General features: G+C 41.6%; 2 protein-coding genes across 10 annotated transcripts in view; both read right to left on the reverse strand.

Moving 5' to 3' along the window:
* Positions 1–9,066, reverse strand: part of MTHFD1L (methylenetetrahydrofolate dehydrogenase (NADP+ dependent) 1 like) — a 161,259-nt gene extending 152,193 nt beyond the window's left edge. For 4 of the 6 annotated variants that reach the window (XR_010388415.1, XM_026122168.2, XM_026122164.2 and 1 more), the window contains exons 1-5: positions 8,851–9,065; positions 7,425–7,509; positions 4,225–4,275; positions 4,065–4,118; positions 562–686 (exon numbers count right to left, since the gene is read on the reverse strand). Coding sequence is in view for 4 of the 6 variants with exons in the window: in XM_026122168.2 (XP_025977953.2) it covers positions 562–686; positions 4,065–4,118; positions 4,225–4,275; positions 7,425–7,509; positions 8,851–8,963 (428 nt within the window). In the remaining 2 variants the exon portion in view is untranslated. Of the gene's footprint in view, positions 1–561; positions 687–4,064; positions 4,119–4,224; positions 4,276–7,424; positions 7,510–8,461; positions 8,491–8,850 lie in introns of those variants that run through there. The other 2 variants (XR_003262500.2, XM_026122169.2) reach the window with 2 other exon arrangements.
* A 130-nt stretch (positions 9,067–9,196) lies between these two features.
* The window catches only part of PLEKHG1 (pleckstrin homology and RhoGEF domain containing G1), a 152,722-nt gene continuing 147,477 nt past the window's right edge, over positions 9,197–14,441 (reverse strand). For all 4 annotated transcript variants that reach the window (XM_064509160.1, XM_064509157.1, XM_064509158.1 and 1 more), the window contains one exon: positions 9,197–12,404. In XM_064509160.1, coding sequence (XP_064365230.1) covers positions 11,305–12,404 — 1,100 coding nt within the window. In that variant the 3' untranslated portion in view covers positions 9,197–11,304. The remainder of the gene's footprint in view (positions 12,405–14,441) is intronic.

A 14,441-nucleotide genomic window follows, 5' to 3' on the forward strand; every position in this document is an offset into this window, starting at 1 on the left:
CTGACAGCATAGAAAAGGAGAAAGGGAAAAGAAATGATAAAAAGCAGTCTGCAGTTGAGAGCAAGAAGACTGCAAGAGGATAAGAGCAGCAAAATGGTAGCCCAGACACCTAAACTATGTCAGTGGACTCTTCAGATAGCAGTACAACTCAAGACTGACTGAAAAGTCATGCTAATGGATCCAAACTATTATAGCTCTCTTCGTCTCTCCCCCACTGGGAGCAAGTGCTGTAGCAATTTAAAACCTTTCATGCAACTTTTCTATCAATCCCAGTTGCAGAAACTATGCTTTTGTGTGACTGCCATTTGTATTACTGAAGTACTGAAATAACTTAATGCATTTTTGATTTCTTTGAAAGGACTACTTCCTGGATATACAGTACATGAAGATTAAAAACATTATATGATCAAAATGACTTCTGATAAATCCTTTATCACCACTCAGTAACACAGCTAGACACAGTGACTGAGGAATCCATTAGCAAAAAGTAGTGGGGAAAATTGATTTTACAGAGCAATCAGCCTTGCTTCTGCTAACATTATTTCTCACTGCTTCACTTACCCATCCACATCCTTCTCTGGTTTCACAGCATTTAACACCTTGCTGCTATATGCGCTTTCTGGGAGGTCAAGAGCAAGGCCCTGCACATTAGGATCCTCATTAAGTCTCAAGATTTCATTGACAACCTAGGAAGTTAATAAAAGGTATTAAAGAACAGAATAACAGACAAAAGAAGAACACTACAATATAAAACCAAGCTTCTTGTTACTGTGGAAGAAACTGATGATTATTTGTCCGATGACTACATCCCTCACATTTTTAGTTTTCAAGAAAAAGACACTGGGGCAGATCTGCAAGATTAAGCAGTAAAAAGGGGCAGAAATAATGCTCTGTGTTTATAGGTGGGCCTTCACCTATATGTAAGAGGCCCACCAAATAGTGCAGTTTCACTCTAACAGCTGATGCATCAGATTAGTGTCCCCCCTTCCACAGCCCACCATTTCCTACTCTTGCTCTTCACAGTTCATTCAAAAGCTGGCAAAGGAGAAACAGTCTGTGCATATTTAGTTAGTCCAGCATGTCATAGAGACCATAAAATATGGCTGTTGCATTGAACCAGCCCTAACAATCCACATCATTTTAGTCTAGGACATATTTTAATGGAAGTGTTCAAAACAAGACACACAAGATTATACTAATTTTTGCACGGTGCTGAAATACAAAGATTGAATGAAAACAAAATGCAACACAGAAACATGGTGGAGTTAGAAATACCAGAAGGTAAAAGTGTATTTATATGATAACTCACTCCACACAACCTAATTCAGGGGGGATGCAACCTATTCTTTTTTATTAACTCATAGCCACTTTTGCCTCCCTTCCGTATTATTACAGCTTTTACCAGAAGAAGGAATAATCTGCTTGCCCTGTTTTATATTTCCTTGGCCTATCAAATTAAGCTACCCTGACTCTATTATACAATAAACATTTTGCAAAGCCAACACTTAGATTTTCCCAAGCGCAGAGCAGGGGACGTTAGAACGCATTCACATTAGGAGCATTTTGCCTTTCACTGTGTCAAAGCTTAGCAACAACTTAACGCTAATGGCTTCAGAAGATGCCTTTAGAAATATGAATCCTTGGTTAACAACCAGTTGGAAGATATGACCAGTTCACATCCCAGCACAGAACATGGAGAAAGTTGTCACAAGAACAATTACATGAGTAGAAAGGGGAAGTAAAATAATTTTTTTTAAACAGTATATATTTTTACTGATTAGCTTTCTCAAAGTGCTCAGCTCTTAAGAACCGACAGCCATCTTAGGAAGAATTATCATTTTAAAAAGGCATTGCACAAATGTTTGTGAACTGCAAGTACTGAATCTGATGCAAGTTCAAACTTAAAACATTTTATGATTGGTCACACTTGACATCCCAGACTGCATTACCTATCTAAATTACAACACTGATCCATAGTGATATATGCCCATATTGCAGTGGTCATGGAAAATATAATGAAATAAAAGACATTGAAGTTTTCTCATGAGAGAAATGTCATGTCACGCACATATTTCTCCATTATGTAACTAAAATCATTGTGCTGTGAACTACAAAGAACAATTGACACAAAGCTGTATAATTTAATTGGGCTAATATCCAACAGAAAACAAATATAAGAGGTTTTTCCCTTAGCTAATGCCATGCCTTCCCCAAAATGCTTTGCATGTAAACTGTTCTGTATAATTGGGAACTATATTGCCCAAACACTTCATATTCAATCAACATTACGTTATGGGAATTTGGTAGGAATTAGACTGTAATGCTGGACCAAGAGAACATACTACCTTCCTGTTAATGAAGACTGTACCAGTGTATCACTGGTATATAAATATCCCTTTAGTTTGCTGACTTCTGAAACATATACACATATATATACACCCCCACACACACATATACATATATATATCTTATATGTACCTAAATATGTATATAAATATTAAAGAACTAAGACACAGTAATCTGCATGTTATGAATGCAAAGAGTATGTACCTACAGTGATGCTGAAATGGAAATTTCAACTGTTCCAACCTATCCTCTTTGGATTGATAATGTCATGTGAGTTGATTATAGAGCAAATGAATAACACTTCAGTGACAGCAATGCAAATCATTGCTCCTCTTCAGATGATCAGTTTCATTCTATCCCAAGCTGGGACCAAACTGTTACATGGAATAGGATAGGTCATTTAATCATCCTGGCTTTGAGACACCAGTTAACATATCCTCCTCTCAGCAGAGGGAGGAAGTACTGAGAAGCTTCAAATCTTCTGACAAAAAGGATTAAATGTTCTGTGTCACTGATGGCTGATAATCCTGTCAAGACAATCCCCTTTTCTTAATCTTGCCCGTTACATTTTTTCCTTTTATGAACTTTTATATTTAATTTGAAATAACTATCCTCCAAACAATCCCAAAACTTTCTAATATGCAACTCATGGCAATATCATTCATACTTACTTCCATTCATTATTTTACATATTAAATATCTCTCCTTTAATACAGTGCATCTATGGGACCACAAGAAGGCAGCCCAAATCATCTACCTTTTAGTTTTATGTTTTAATCAGAGAAAACTATTTAAGGGAACACAGAAGTCCCACAACAACAGAACTTCTGCTAGAGGTTTACTGAGTTCCTAATTTTTAATTATTATTATTCCTGTTAATGTATAAAAACTCTCCCTGAGCTCCTGGCTGTTAGAGAACACTTGACAGCAACAGGGCTGCTAAATATTCTAATCGGAAGCAAGGATCAATGTATATGTCAGAATAGGGATGTAAAAAGTCTACATTTCATTTAAAAGTTCTGATGCTGCAAAAGGTTGGGGGCCTACACATCTATTAAAAGAAACATAGTTCATATAAAGCCTGAATCTAAGGAAATTTATTCCTGTTTCCTGGGAAAATACTTTAATTCAGTTTTCCATTATTACTGCATTTAAGAAATTCACAACTATGACTCCAACTTAATGTATTTAACAAGGTTAGAATTTAGCCCTCTGGCAATTTGGAATGTATTTTTTAACATGTATTTTAAATGCTACATGATCAATAAATATGCAGAACAATTCCAAGAAAAACAATTCAGCTTAATTTCTCTGAATAAAACCTGGCAAAGAATCAAGACTTCCACAAATAGATACACTATCACAAGAGCAACTGCAGGAGATGGGGTGTTGCATGGGAGGCATAGCTCAGAGCTCCCACCAGTGTGAAATGCACCCGATCCGCCCCAGCACGAAGGGCGCTGCAGCTAAAGCACTGCCCATGAAGGCAAAACATGACTCTCTCGGTTCTGTTTCAGGCTTTCAGCGGACGGCAGACAAGTCATTAATTTCCTTTATTCCTTACTTGTCAAAGGCGGATAATACCTGCTACTTGACTAAGCCAGTCCCAAGCCCAATCTGAGTTAATAGAGATGAGTGCAAAACAGTAATGACTGTCAGCAATAAATACAAGTTCAGAATGAAAGCAGAAAGGACGAGTACTTCAGTACTACAGTTACCTCATCTTTGCTGCTACCTTCAGGGAGACAGATGTGAATAATGCGTAGACCAACCTGCCAAAGGAAAACAACACTTAAAATTATCAGAGGCAAATAGCTCATAGCTTATCAGCGGCAGATAGCAAATAGCTTAACAACAACTGTACCTGTAAAAGCTTACCTCTTCAGCAAACTTCTTGTTTACTTCTTGAATCAAATTATCGTTATGTGCCTTTGGGGAACAAAACAGAAACTAAGTTTTAAAATAATAAATTTATATTTAAATGTATTAAGTGCACTAAGACACAGGTCTATCTAAGAAACACATAGTGAGGATGTTTGCATGTACTAGAATTTTAAAAAAAGTCCAGTCGTTTTCTTTTTTTTTTTTTTTTTTTTTTTTAATACAAACAGAAAATTGTCCAGTAAATTTATTTTGGCCTGACTGGTTCAAGTCTGTGTTGACAGTAGCCTGTCTTTTAAAAATAAGAGTGGACATTTCCTTCATGTAAGTTTACCATTTAAGAAAGATGCCAGTCTGTATCTGAAGATACAGTCCTCCATACCTCCTTACAACAAACAAGAAACGGACAACGGCAACAGAAGCATGTTCTGCATTGTTCCCATATTATCTAACAACACTGGTTTGCCATACCACCAAAAATGATGCAAATCATACATCACATATGGGAAACTGAGTTCTGTGTTTTAGAAGGAAGACAAGTTATTAAGTCCTACCAATAGCCACTAGACACCTGCCCTACAGTAAAAGCTTCTCCTGGGCAGATTTACCGAAGACTAGCTCCACCTCATCCAGGAATCCTCCTCCCCTAAGGTCCCTGCAACTATTTGCATTGCATTAACTATTATATTTGATTTTTGCTTACTACCTACTCTTGAATTTCAGAAGGCTATTGAAATATTTTCATATATTGTAACAATAAAACAGAGAATTGGATATCTAGAACTAAAAGCCTCCCAGCAACAGATCAGAAAGGTTTTCACTTTACTTTCAAAAATGTCGTTGCTTCATAACAAAATGAGTAACATACTTCACTTATTACTATAGTAATATATTTAGAATGTTTTCCACTCCAGACACGGGGGCTGAAATAAACCATTTTAAAAGAGTTTATTGCAGTTTCATTCTACGTATTTTTCCTTTCCCCCGAAGATTCAATGCCAGTGACTTTCAGTCACTTAAAATGATTTTGGTTGAAGCCCATAACAATTTACCAACCTGTTAATCCCAGATGGTTCGAGACTATTCGCGCTGGAAAAACAGTATTTAAACTGGACGGGGTGCCCTGAGAGGGGCAGCTACTGATCCCACAGCTTCAGTAGGAAGGCCTTAGCCTCCATCCCCCTGCGCCCCTTCCTAAGCCCGGCACCAGCTGCATCCCCGGCACTTCTCCCACTCCCTAAACCTGGCGTTGGGGGTGAGGGGACGGACAGGTTGCTGCACTGGGAACATCAGCAAAGCTGCTGCGGTGCAGCTCCAGCTCAGGTTCAACACGTAATAAGCAATACAGGTATCAATCACAAAAACAATTCAGGTTCAGACGATTTGAGGGGGAAAGAATGCAGCTAAAACTATTTTCAGAGCAGGTGCAGGCTGAAACTCCACATTCCCCGTAGTGCCATCGGGAGGGCACTGCATTACACCCACTGCTGCCAACAGGGACTGTGCCACTGCCCTCCCTCTGCTCCTCCGGGTACACCGCGCCCCATGGAGAGCTGCTCTGCCCACCTTGCTCAGCAGTACAGCGCACCACCACAGCATTTAAAGACTAAAACAAGCTTTTTTTGTACCAAGAAACGTACATCTTAAGCAGGTTTTGCTTCAGTCCTCGGAACCAGCCTAGAGCTAGACAGCTGGTGAATGTCTTCTGGGTTAACTCTGTCCAGCAGGAATCTGGCTGACATCTTCTGCAGCATGTGCTCAGGGATTACGAGATCACAGTGCAAACCAGGGAGGTCAAATGGGGACAACAGGGACATTCACTTAAAGCACACCCATGATCCAAACTGCCACGTTAACATAGACACATCCTAAATTACACACATTAGCAGAACCTCCCCCTCCTCACTTAACACTTGGAAGCGGGTCACCTCCCTAATCCAGCTCTCTATGTAAATGGATGGAGACAAAATAGGAGTGAGAAAAAGTGAGTCAGGGAAAGGACAGGATTATGGCTTTATCAGCGGTTCTTAGATTCAAATAGCCCATAGAGGGCTATTTGAAAATGATACCTGAAAGTACCTTTGGAGCGTAAGAGATGGCAGAGCTTTCCCCCTCTGCCTCTCAGGAAAATCCATTAAAATAAAGAGTCAGCATATTGTTTCTCAGATTTACCACGATTACTTTAGAAGTGTTCATACTTAAGTTTTAAAATTCAAATCTACTGAGCCAAAGATTCAGTATGCCCTGATTCAAAACCAACAAGACAGTCCTAGGAAATGCAACAAGAACATCTCTGTGTGCACAGGTCTGGGGTCTCACTCCAAATGAACTGACAAATATCCCCAGTTTCTTGGCCTTGAAGCCTTATGAAACCTGAAGAGGAACGTCTCTCGACCTTGTAAGGAAAGCAATCCTCACCAATGAGTTTGCTCGCATATTTCAAAGACAGCAATTCCAATGAAAAAGGAAAAAAAGCTCTTTATAGGTTAGCAGCAAAACAGCTCTCAGTTATTCAGAGAGATTGTTCCACCCTAGAAAGTGCTGCTACTTTTAAGATACTGAAAACATTTCGCATAGGGCATTTATTGTATACAGCCCCTTTTGAGCTGACTGGGAATCTTCAGTATGGTTCTCCCTTCGTTATAGTAATAGTAATACAGTCATAAGCTACAGCAATCTAAAGGGAAGCAAGGCTTGCAGGAAGATGCTACACCTTTCACTAGTCCTACTAATATAACTTGGGGATGGAGGGGACAAAAAGAGGACCAGGTTTTTGGACGCATAAGCTGCTTTTTCAGGACTGCAACAAAAATTTCAGCCTAAATAAAGGCTGAAGACAAACGCTTAGAATTTAACCTGACTATATCAATTAACCAATCTGAGAGAAAAGGCAGTTAGTACTTACAAAGCAGAAGGGTGTGTTTGCAAGCGGAGGAAGGGATAAAATCATTATCTTCTTTCTAACACTCCCTTTTCCACAATCTGAAGTTTGCTGCAGCTGCCTCAGGCCTGGAGAAGGGCTTTTGAGGCAAAAGGATCATGAGATTCCTTCCTCAGTCTACACTGACGGGATTACCTCCTCCTACTGTTTTACTTGAATAAAAGTTACCTTCTGCATCATGTGTTAAAGTTTCAAACAAGAAGCAGTATTGCAACATGATTATCTTTTGGCTAGCTAAAACACAGATATACTTTACCTGAATAATGGCTAGTGTTGGCTCAAGCCGAGGGTTTTCTCTTTTCAGTGAGGCCAAGGCTTTTTTGGCATTCTCGGTGATTTTGCTGCAACACAGTAATAACACCGGCAAGTCTTTTACAAAAAAGGAGTCAAAACATCAGTCAGCAGAGACCTATGCTAGTTAGCAGTACTGCATACATGCTTAGGAGTGTAACTACATACAAACTTTGTGGGGTGGTGTCTGGGAGTCAGAACACAGAAAAACTCCAGTAGCAGACCAAAAAAAATCTTTGTTTTATAACTATGGTTGTCATTGCTCCAACATGCCCAAAACTTCACAGTTAGCCTGCACTGTATCATGAGAAGGCTTGTGCAGCCCCACAGTGCAAAGTTCAGGCAGGGAACCAGCACAAAATCACCGCCTGGGGACCCAGAGCCCTCTGTTTGGCCAGTTACTTTGTTTCTAAAACACTGCTGTCCTTGCAGTGACAGAAGCAGAATTTTTTTCCACTGAAACTCCATTATACCCAGGACCACTGCAGTTTATCCAGGCATCCCTGGAACTAACGGTGGTAAAACTGCCACTTTCAGGGCTGCTGCTCAGAGTTGCAGGCAGCAGGGAGACAGAGGCAGCTCTGTCCCTGCGCTGCTTCTTGGCAAAACCAGGAGCAGCAGCAGCAGCCGCCGCCGCCGCCAGGCGCTAGGATTTTTTTCTGGAGAAGTTTTCTGGAAAAGTAGTTGTCGGTTCTCCTCTGTCATCTCTTGTATATATAGGTGAAAGCTAAAAAAACGGGGAACCAAGAAACACTATCTCCAATGTGGAAGTCCCCTTGAAAAAGTGTCTATCTGTTGTCCCCCCCTACCCCCAGCAGGGCAGAATAGCTAGGAAAATGAACACTAGAGAGGATTTTTACTACCTCATCCCTTGGCAGAAGCCAAAGGTTAATTCAGGTCAACACCGTGGCGGATAAACTGTCCCAAATTAGGTTTAAAGGACCAGGGGGGGAGGGCGGAAAGAGAAACGTTTTCCAGCCCCATTTCCATGCCCAGCCTCACCTGCAACGCCGCATAACGCCTTTGTTCCGCTTTCCCTGGAAACGCGGTCGTCGAACAAAGACACGGCCAAAACATCACCCCCCCTCCCCCCCCCCCCCAAAAAAAACCCCTGCCAGCCACAGCAATGTATATATAGATAGATTTTTTTTTTTTTTTCCTCCAGGAGGCACCCTTAAAAGCAGCGCCGCGCACTGGCGGGAAACACCCACGCGGCCCCGGGGGAGGAAGGGGGAGGAAGGGGGAGGAAAAAAAGTGAAAATACCCGGGGAAAAAGGAAAGCGGCACGTCCCGCCGCCTGCACGCCCCCCCCGCCCCCAACACCTCCATCTCCTCCCCCCCACCCACACTCCGCGGTTGCATCAGCCCCACATGCGCTGGGCCCCGCTTACCGGGCGGCCGCCGCGCCGGCGCCCCACCGCTCCCCACACAGCCCGCGGCCCCACCGGGCCCCCGCCAGCACCGACGCCGCCAGCCAGCGCCGCACCGCCGCCGCAGCCCTCATCGTCCGCCGCGCCGTCGGGCCAGGCCCAGCGCCGGGGCCAGGGCAAGGCCCGGGACACGGGGGAGGGCGGCGCTCGCAGAGCACCGCCCTCCCCCATGTCCCTGTCCCGGCCCCGGCCCCGGCCCCTGAGCGCAGCCGGTGGGCGGTCTGCCAAAATGAAACCCGGCGCTCCGCCCGCCTGTAACACCAGCCCCAAAATAAATAATAATAATAATAAAAAACCCCCAAACCTCTGCGTTCTCAAAATTTATTAAAAATAGTATGAAATGGTCCCCCTGGGAGAAGTTACACGCTACTAGGACTCCCTCTCCCCCCCCCCCCCCCCCCTTTCTCTCAACGCTGACAGCGCTGAGATGCGAGTTCAATGAGATTCTCCCACCAGGCCTAGGTGTGCGCGGGTCAGGCACAGATCTATCCCTATTTACAATACTTTACAAGCTCTATTAAATAAATACAGGCTCTGCTAACTCTCGGTGTCGTAAATACGTACAGCATTATTTCTCAGTTGTATTTGACTAGATGCGGGTCCTATTACAGTGGATGTGCTGACTGTAACAAGTATCATGGTTAGACTGTACGAGCTAGTAAGTACAATGACAAACCAACCCTCAAAATAAAAATTCCTAGCCAATGCAAGATAGGTGAAGTAGATAATTTATCACATTCTAACCAATTCATGTCCTTAAATCTTCATCTAAACAAGTAATTGACTGTACATTGATAACTTCGGGTTTTCCTCATGATAACTGATGTTGTAAATAGTTGGCAGTTCTGGAAGTACAATGCTCTGTAATCTTAGGGAAATAATACATTATTACTAAAAATAGTACTTCACTTAAACTCCTGTATTTAGTGATATGTTTAACTCAGTACTGGCTTTATATGCCTAATTGGAAGGATTTAAGCACCAAAAAAGCCAGTCACACAAGATCATCAGTGGCTAAGCAGTAGACATATTTAGGCTTTCCTTTAGGTACAATGTTTTCAAGTAACAAAATCCAAAGCTGTGCAACAAAGACAATAAAAGTAAATGTTTCATACTGTAAAGTCTATTCTTGTTGTAAATGGGAGCATTTACCGTACATACCATTTGCAAAATAATGGAATGTATTCTGATCTTCAGCTACTTTTACTGTACATAGATAGGATAAGATTCAGCCCAGGCTGGTTTAGAAAATGCAAATTTTACTTTTCTATGCCAGGAAGGATCACTTCCTATTATGGGAGACGCATTCTCTCAGGAAGGCAGCTTGTAACTCCACATGTATCATCACTGAAACACCCTACTGGCCAAACATGCAGCATGATTAATGTTTCACCCAAGTATCTGGCCAAGTCCCACTCTCTCCCTCATAGCACTACTGACTCTGGGACTTGAACAAATACCCAACAGGCCACTGCATACAAATTACAATTACTTGGCAAATCCACACAGCACGTTTTCCATTGCTGGGCTCTGAGTTAAAGATACACAAGTTTTTCTGCGCGTCACAAACACCACAGTCACAGGAGGTGCCAAACTAGCACTCGGTCTTTTGCCATCGTCACAAGCAGCAGGGTTCCCCTGCTACTCCCCTGAAACATCCTCCAGACAAGGATTGTATCACATTGACAAATTCACATAGAAAAAGCTGCCACGGCCTGTCCTCTGTCTGTTATGCAGTTATATAAACTAAAAGAGGCTTCAGAGCCGGAGCTATCGGCCTGGCACCATTCACAAGCACTAGGCCTAGATTTTGTTTAAAACATAAGAAGCCTAAAGTAATGCAGCATATTTGGTATCATATGCATTGGTCCCATAGACTTGGAATCTGTTTACCAAAAAGTAATGTGCAAAAAGTATGTGTGATTGCACACTTAGCATGTTGGTGTGATTACTAGAATTGTGCTCAGAAACCCACAGTCTTAGGAGTAGCCGCTCAATTAAATGCTCTCCTATGTAACCAGAGTAATCACATGGGTATTTTGGGCACACAGCTGGTCACCAACTCTTTTAAGTCCAAATACTAAGGTTTCCACATGGTAGCACAATTTAAGCATCAAATGCAGTATCACACCTAACAAGAAACTGAGCTGTGGAGAAGAGAGGGAAAAAGTGTAAAGGTTAAATATGAGATAAGAAGTCCACCGGCGTTATAGAGACACTGGACAGTGCACACACCACCTTTTCAACATTCAGGATTCTAAACCATAAAAAAGATACATTTCATATCTATTTACAATATTACTGTGATACAATGCCTGATTGTGTAATATTTTTGAAATACATGATGCCAGCACTGATTGTACTAGTATATACTTTGTCATGTTAAGGCAGCACAACTAGAAATTACTGAAAGCATCATGCAAAGCTACTTGAACTCAAACACTGAAACTTTTCCCTTAAAGACTGGACAATATTCTGCTGATTAGGAGATGGTACTCTCCACAGGTAGTCATTCAGTTTATCTGAATCACTATATGCAGCCAGATAGGGCGTAAGTGCATGTTTGCTGTTCGCCGACTTCGCTGGAGTACAAGACACAGTTTTGCTACAGAGAGTTTCAGAAGGAGCAGTGTCTCTGTTACTTAATTTAGGATCTGATTTCCTTGTTTGGTTCTGGGAAGTCTCCAAGTCAGATCCCTCATCTTCAGACTTGATTTCAACATAGTCATCATCATCCCCTTCTTCCTCAGTATCTTTGAAATTAGAAAAATAGTTCTGAGTGGCCACCTGTGCAGTCAGAGGGGAGGTCCTGTTTACTCTCAGAACTTTTTGAGAATCCTGCAGAATCATATCTGAATAGTTCTCAGGGATCTGCTTTCTCGTGTCAGGCCCTGTACATCCCGAAGCAGTATCTAGTGCTTCATGGCTATCAAATCGGAAGTTCCTATTCGAATGAAGCTTTTTCTTGTCCATTTCATTAGGATAAATGATTGATTCTCCAGATCTATTGACCACAATTGAGGACGATGACTGCGACCTGCTGTACGCCTGTGGTTTTATATTGCTTGCTCTTCTCCCAAGGGAGTTATAGATGTGATCTTGATGCAAATTTTCTTTGTTAGGTTGGCTTATAATGGCACTCCACCTCTGCACTGGGACATGCGAACGGTTAGAAATCTGAAGGGATGGCACTGAGCAAGCTGATGGCAACTGCCTTGAATTGCTTTTTGTACCAGTTTCTGTATATGAGCTCTTGGCCTTCGGGTCTTGGGATTCAGGCCACGGAGAAAAGTCAGCCAGCTCTCCGTTACTGTACGTAGAATGCAAAAGCCAATTTTCTGCTCTTGAGCATTCACTGGCTAACTGAGAACGGGAAGTAGGTGCAGCCACAGGTGTGGAATACCTTGAAGTGGGCAGCTCCTGAGGAGTAGACCAGGTTTCCTTTTGGATCTTAGGTGGACTTTCCCTAAAGACAATCTGGTCATACAGCTGCGAATATTCAGCAATTCTGGCACCTAGAAAAGAGAGATTTAGCTTACCAGAGGCAAAAAAATCCATACAAACAAACTTCATGAAAATTAAAACAAACAAACATGCTTTGTATTGGCCAAGAGAAAAGTTTACAGTTGTGTTCACATCTTCAGCCTTACAGTCCACAAAGTAGCATGAAATAATGGAGGCTAGAAGAGCCGTGGCTCAGTGGCATGTTTGCACTGTTTTCATGATAATACGACATGAAAAGAAGAACCATAAAACATCTTGCAACGGTGAACAATCATGAATCACAAGCTCAGAAAGTAACATGACAACAGCAGTATCATCGTTAACTGTGAAAGAAGATAAAATACAAACAAAAAAGCTACTATAAAATGCGAAACTGTTTGGGTCTTTTTTTGTTCCAGTATTTCAAAATCACTACAACATTAGCTTTTCATCTTAAAAGACAAGTATTTCACCCATCTAAACCTGAATCCTACCTATATGACACAGGCACAATTATTCTGCCTTGGAGAAAGAAAGAGACTAAATGATCTCCTGAGGCCCTTCCAACCCTATGCCTGTAGGTCTGCTTATTGTACCCTCTGTTTTTGTTTAATCAAACCATCACTAACACACTTGTGATTGCAGTCTATTTGCTACCTTGAAGATTGCCTTTCCTCCTGGTCATATTGAGATAAAATCCTTTTGGCTAAACATGGAAAAGCATATGGAAAAAGCATGAAGGAATATGACTTTTATCTCTCTTTCAGTGCTCTCTCTATGCTGGAAAAAGACAGGAAGTGTTAATGACCTACTTGATCTCTCTCCCCCTTCCTTTCCCTCCTCACGCCCAGGAGTTTGCGAGCCTCAGCTTCAACAATCAAGATACTCAAGTGGGCCTGTAAAGACCTTGGTTTTGGATGGGTCTAGTTTTCATCCCAGCATCCTAAGCAGCTGGTTGGGATATAGCAGATACCTTCAGTCCCCCAAACCTTCTCCTGCTGGTCAAACACAGACACACTTTGCACATGTTTCTTTTTGTTCTTTTCTTTCTTTTTTTTTTCTTTTTTTTTTTTTTAATCTCCATACTTGGCTTTCCTAGGCAGGGAAAACTTACTCTCAAAAAAAGAGAGAAGGCAATAAAAAAGTAGCAATAATAAAAGAGAGGAAAAGGAACAGGACCACTATTAGGACCAGTAATAGAACTGAGAAAGAGAGAGAAGGAAGTAGACATCCTGCGGAAATGCTGGAAATAGGAGACAGGACTATGACTCAGAAAGATGCCAGAGGGAGCAGGTTCACAGCTGCCTTCAAGTCACACCAATTCAAGGAAGTGCACCCCTGGGCTTCTCCAGAGATAAAGAAGCCAAAAACAGTTTTCTGTGAAAACTGGTTAGCTAGGAAACAGTCAAAAGCCTTTTATCAACCTCTGAAATTTGGCTGAATATCTGCATTCTGGGAAACTTATTCAGATGCTAAATTTTGGAATTTCTCACTGCTTAATTCATGAGAAATTCTGCTACTATGACATGATGATTGGTGTTTTAATATATTTACTACAACATATGTGACTGCAGCAAAGTACTGCAGGCTGCGCAGCAGGATGCAATATAAGACTGTTCTGATAATGTACTGTTTGTTTCATATCAAAAGGGAAGAGAACACTCTGAAAATGGCCTAGTTAATAAGATATTTAGGGACTTTTGAAAACATAAATATCAGAAGACGACAAGAATGACACGCTAGTGTGTGTAGTCTGTTGGCTCTGCGTCTCTTATTTGTTTCAGCTGACTATGGACAGAAATAGCTCCAAAGCCTCAAATTTCCATCACTTTGCACATTCACCAAAAAGAGTAAAAAGACCAGCTCTTTCTTATCTGATCCTGTGCCTTGTGCTTACAAGTGTGATGTGGACGGTATGTGAGCAAATCTATACTACTGGTTAGGAGCTAAACCCACCTGAAAATGCACCTTTTTCAGTCAAATTCTGAAGATCAAACTATCTGAGGAAATAAAGGCTTTTCTGTAAAGAGTCCAATGATGCTTCAGGAATGATTTCTGTTTCTAGCCTA

The sequence above is a fragment of the Dromaius novaehollandiae genome, chromosome 3 (genome assembly GCF_036370855.1).
Source record: "Dromaius novaehollandiae isolate bDroNov1 chromosome 3, bDroNov1.hap1, whole genome shotgun sequence".
NCBI classification, from domain to species: Eukaryota; Metazoa; Chordata; class Aves; order Casuariiformes; family Dromaiidae; genus Dromaius; species Dromaius novaehollandiae.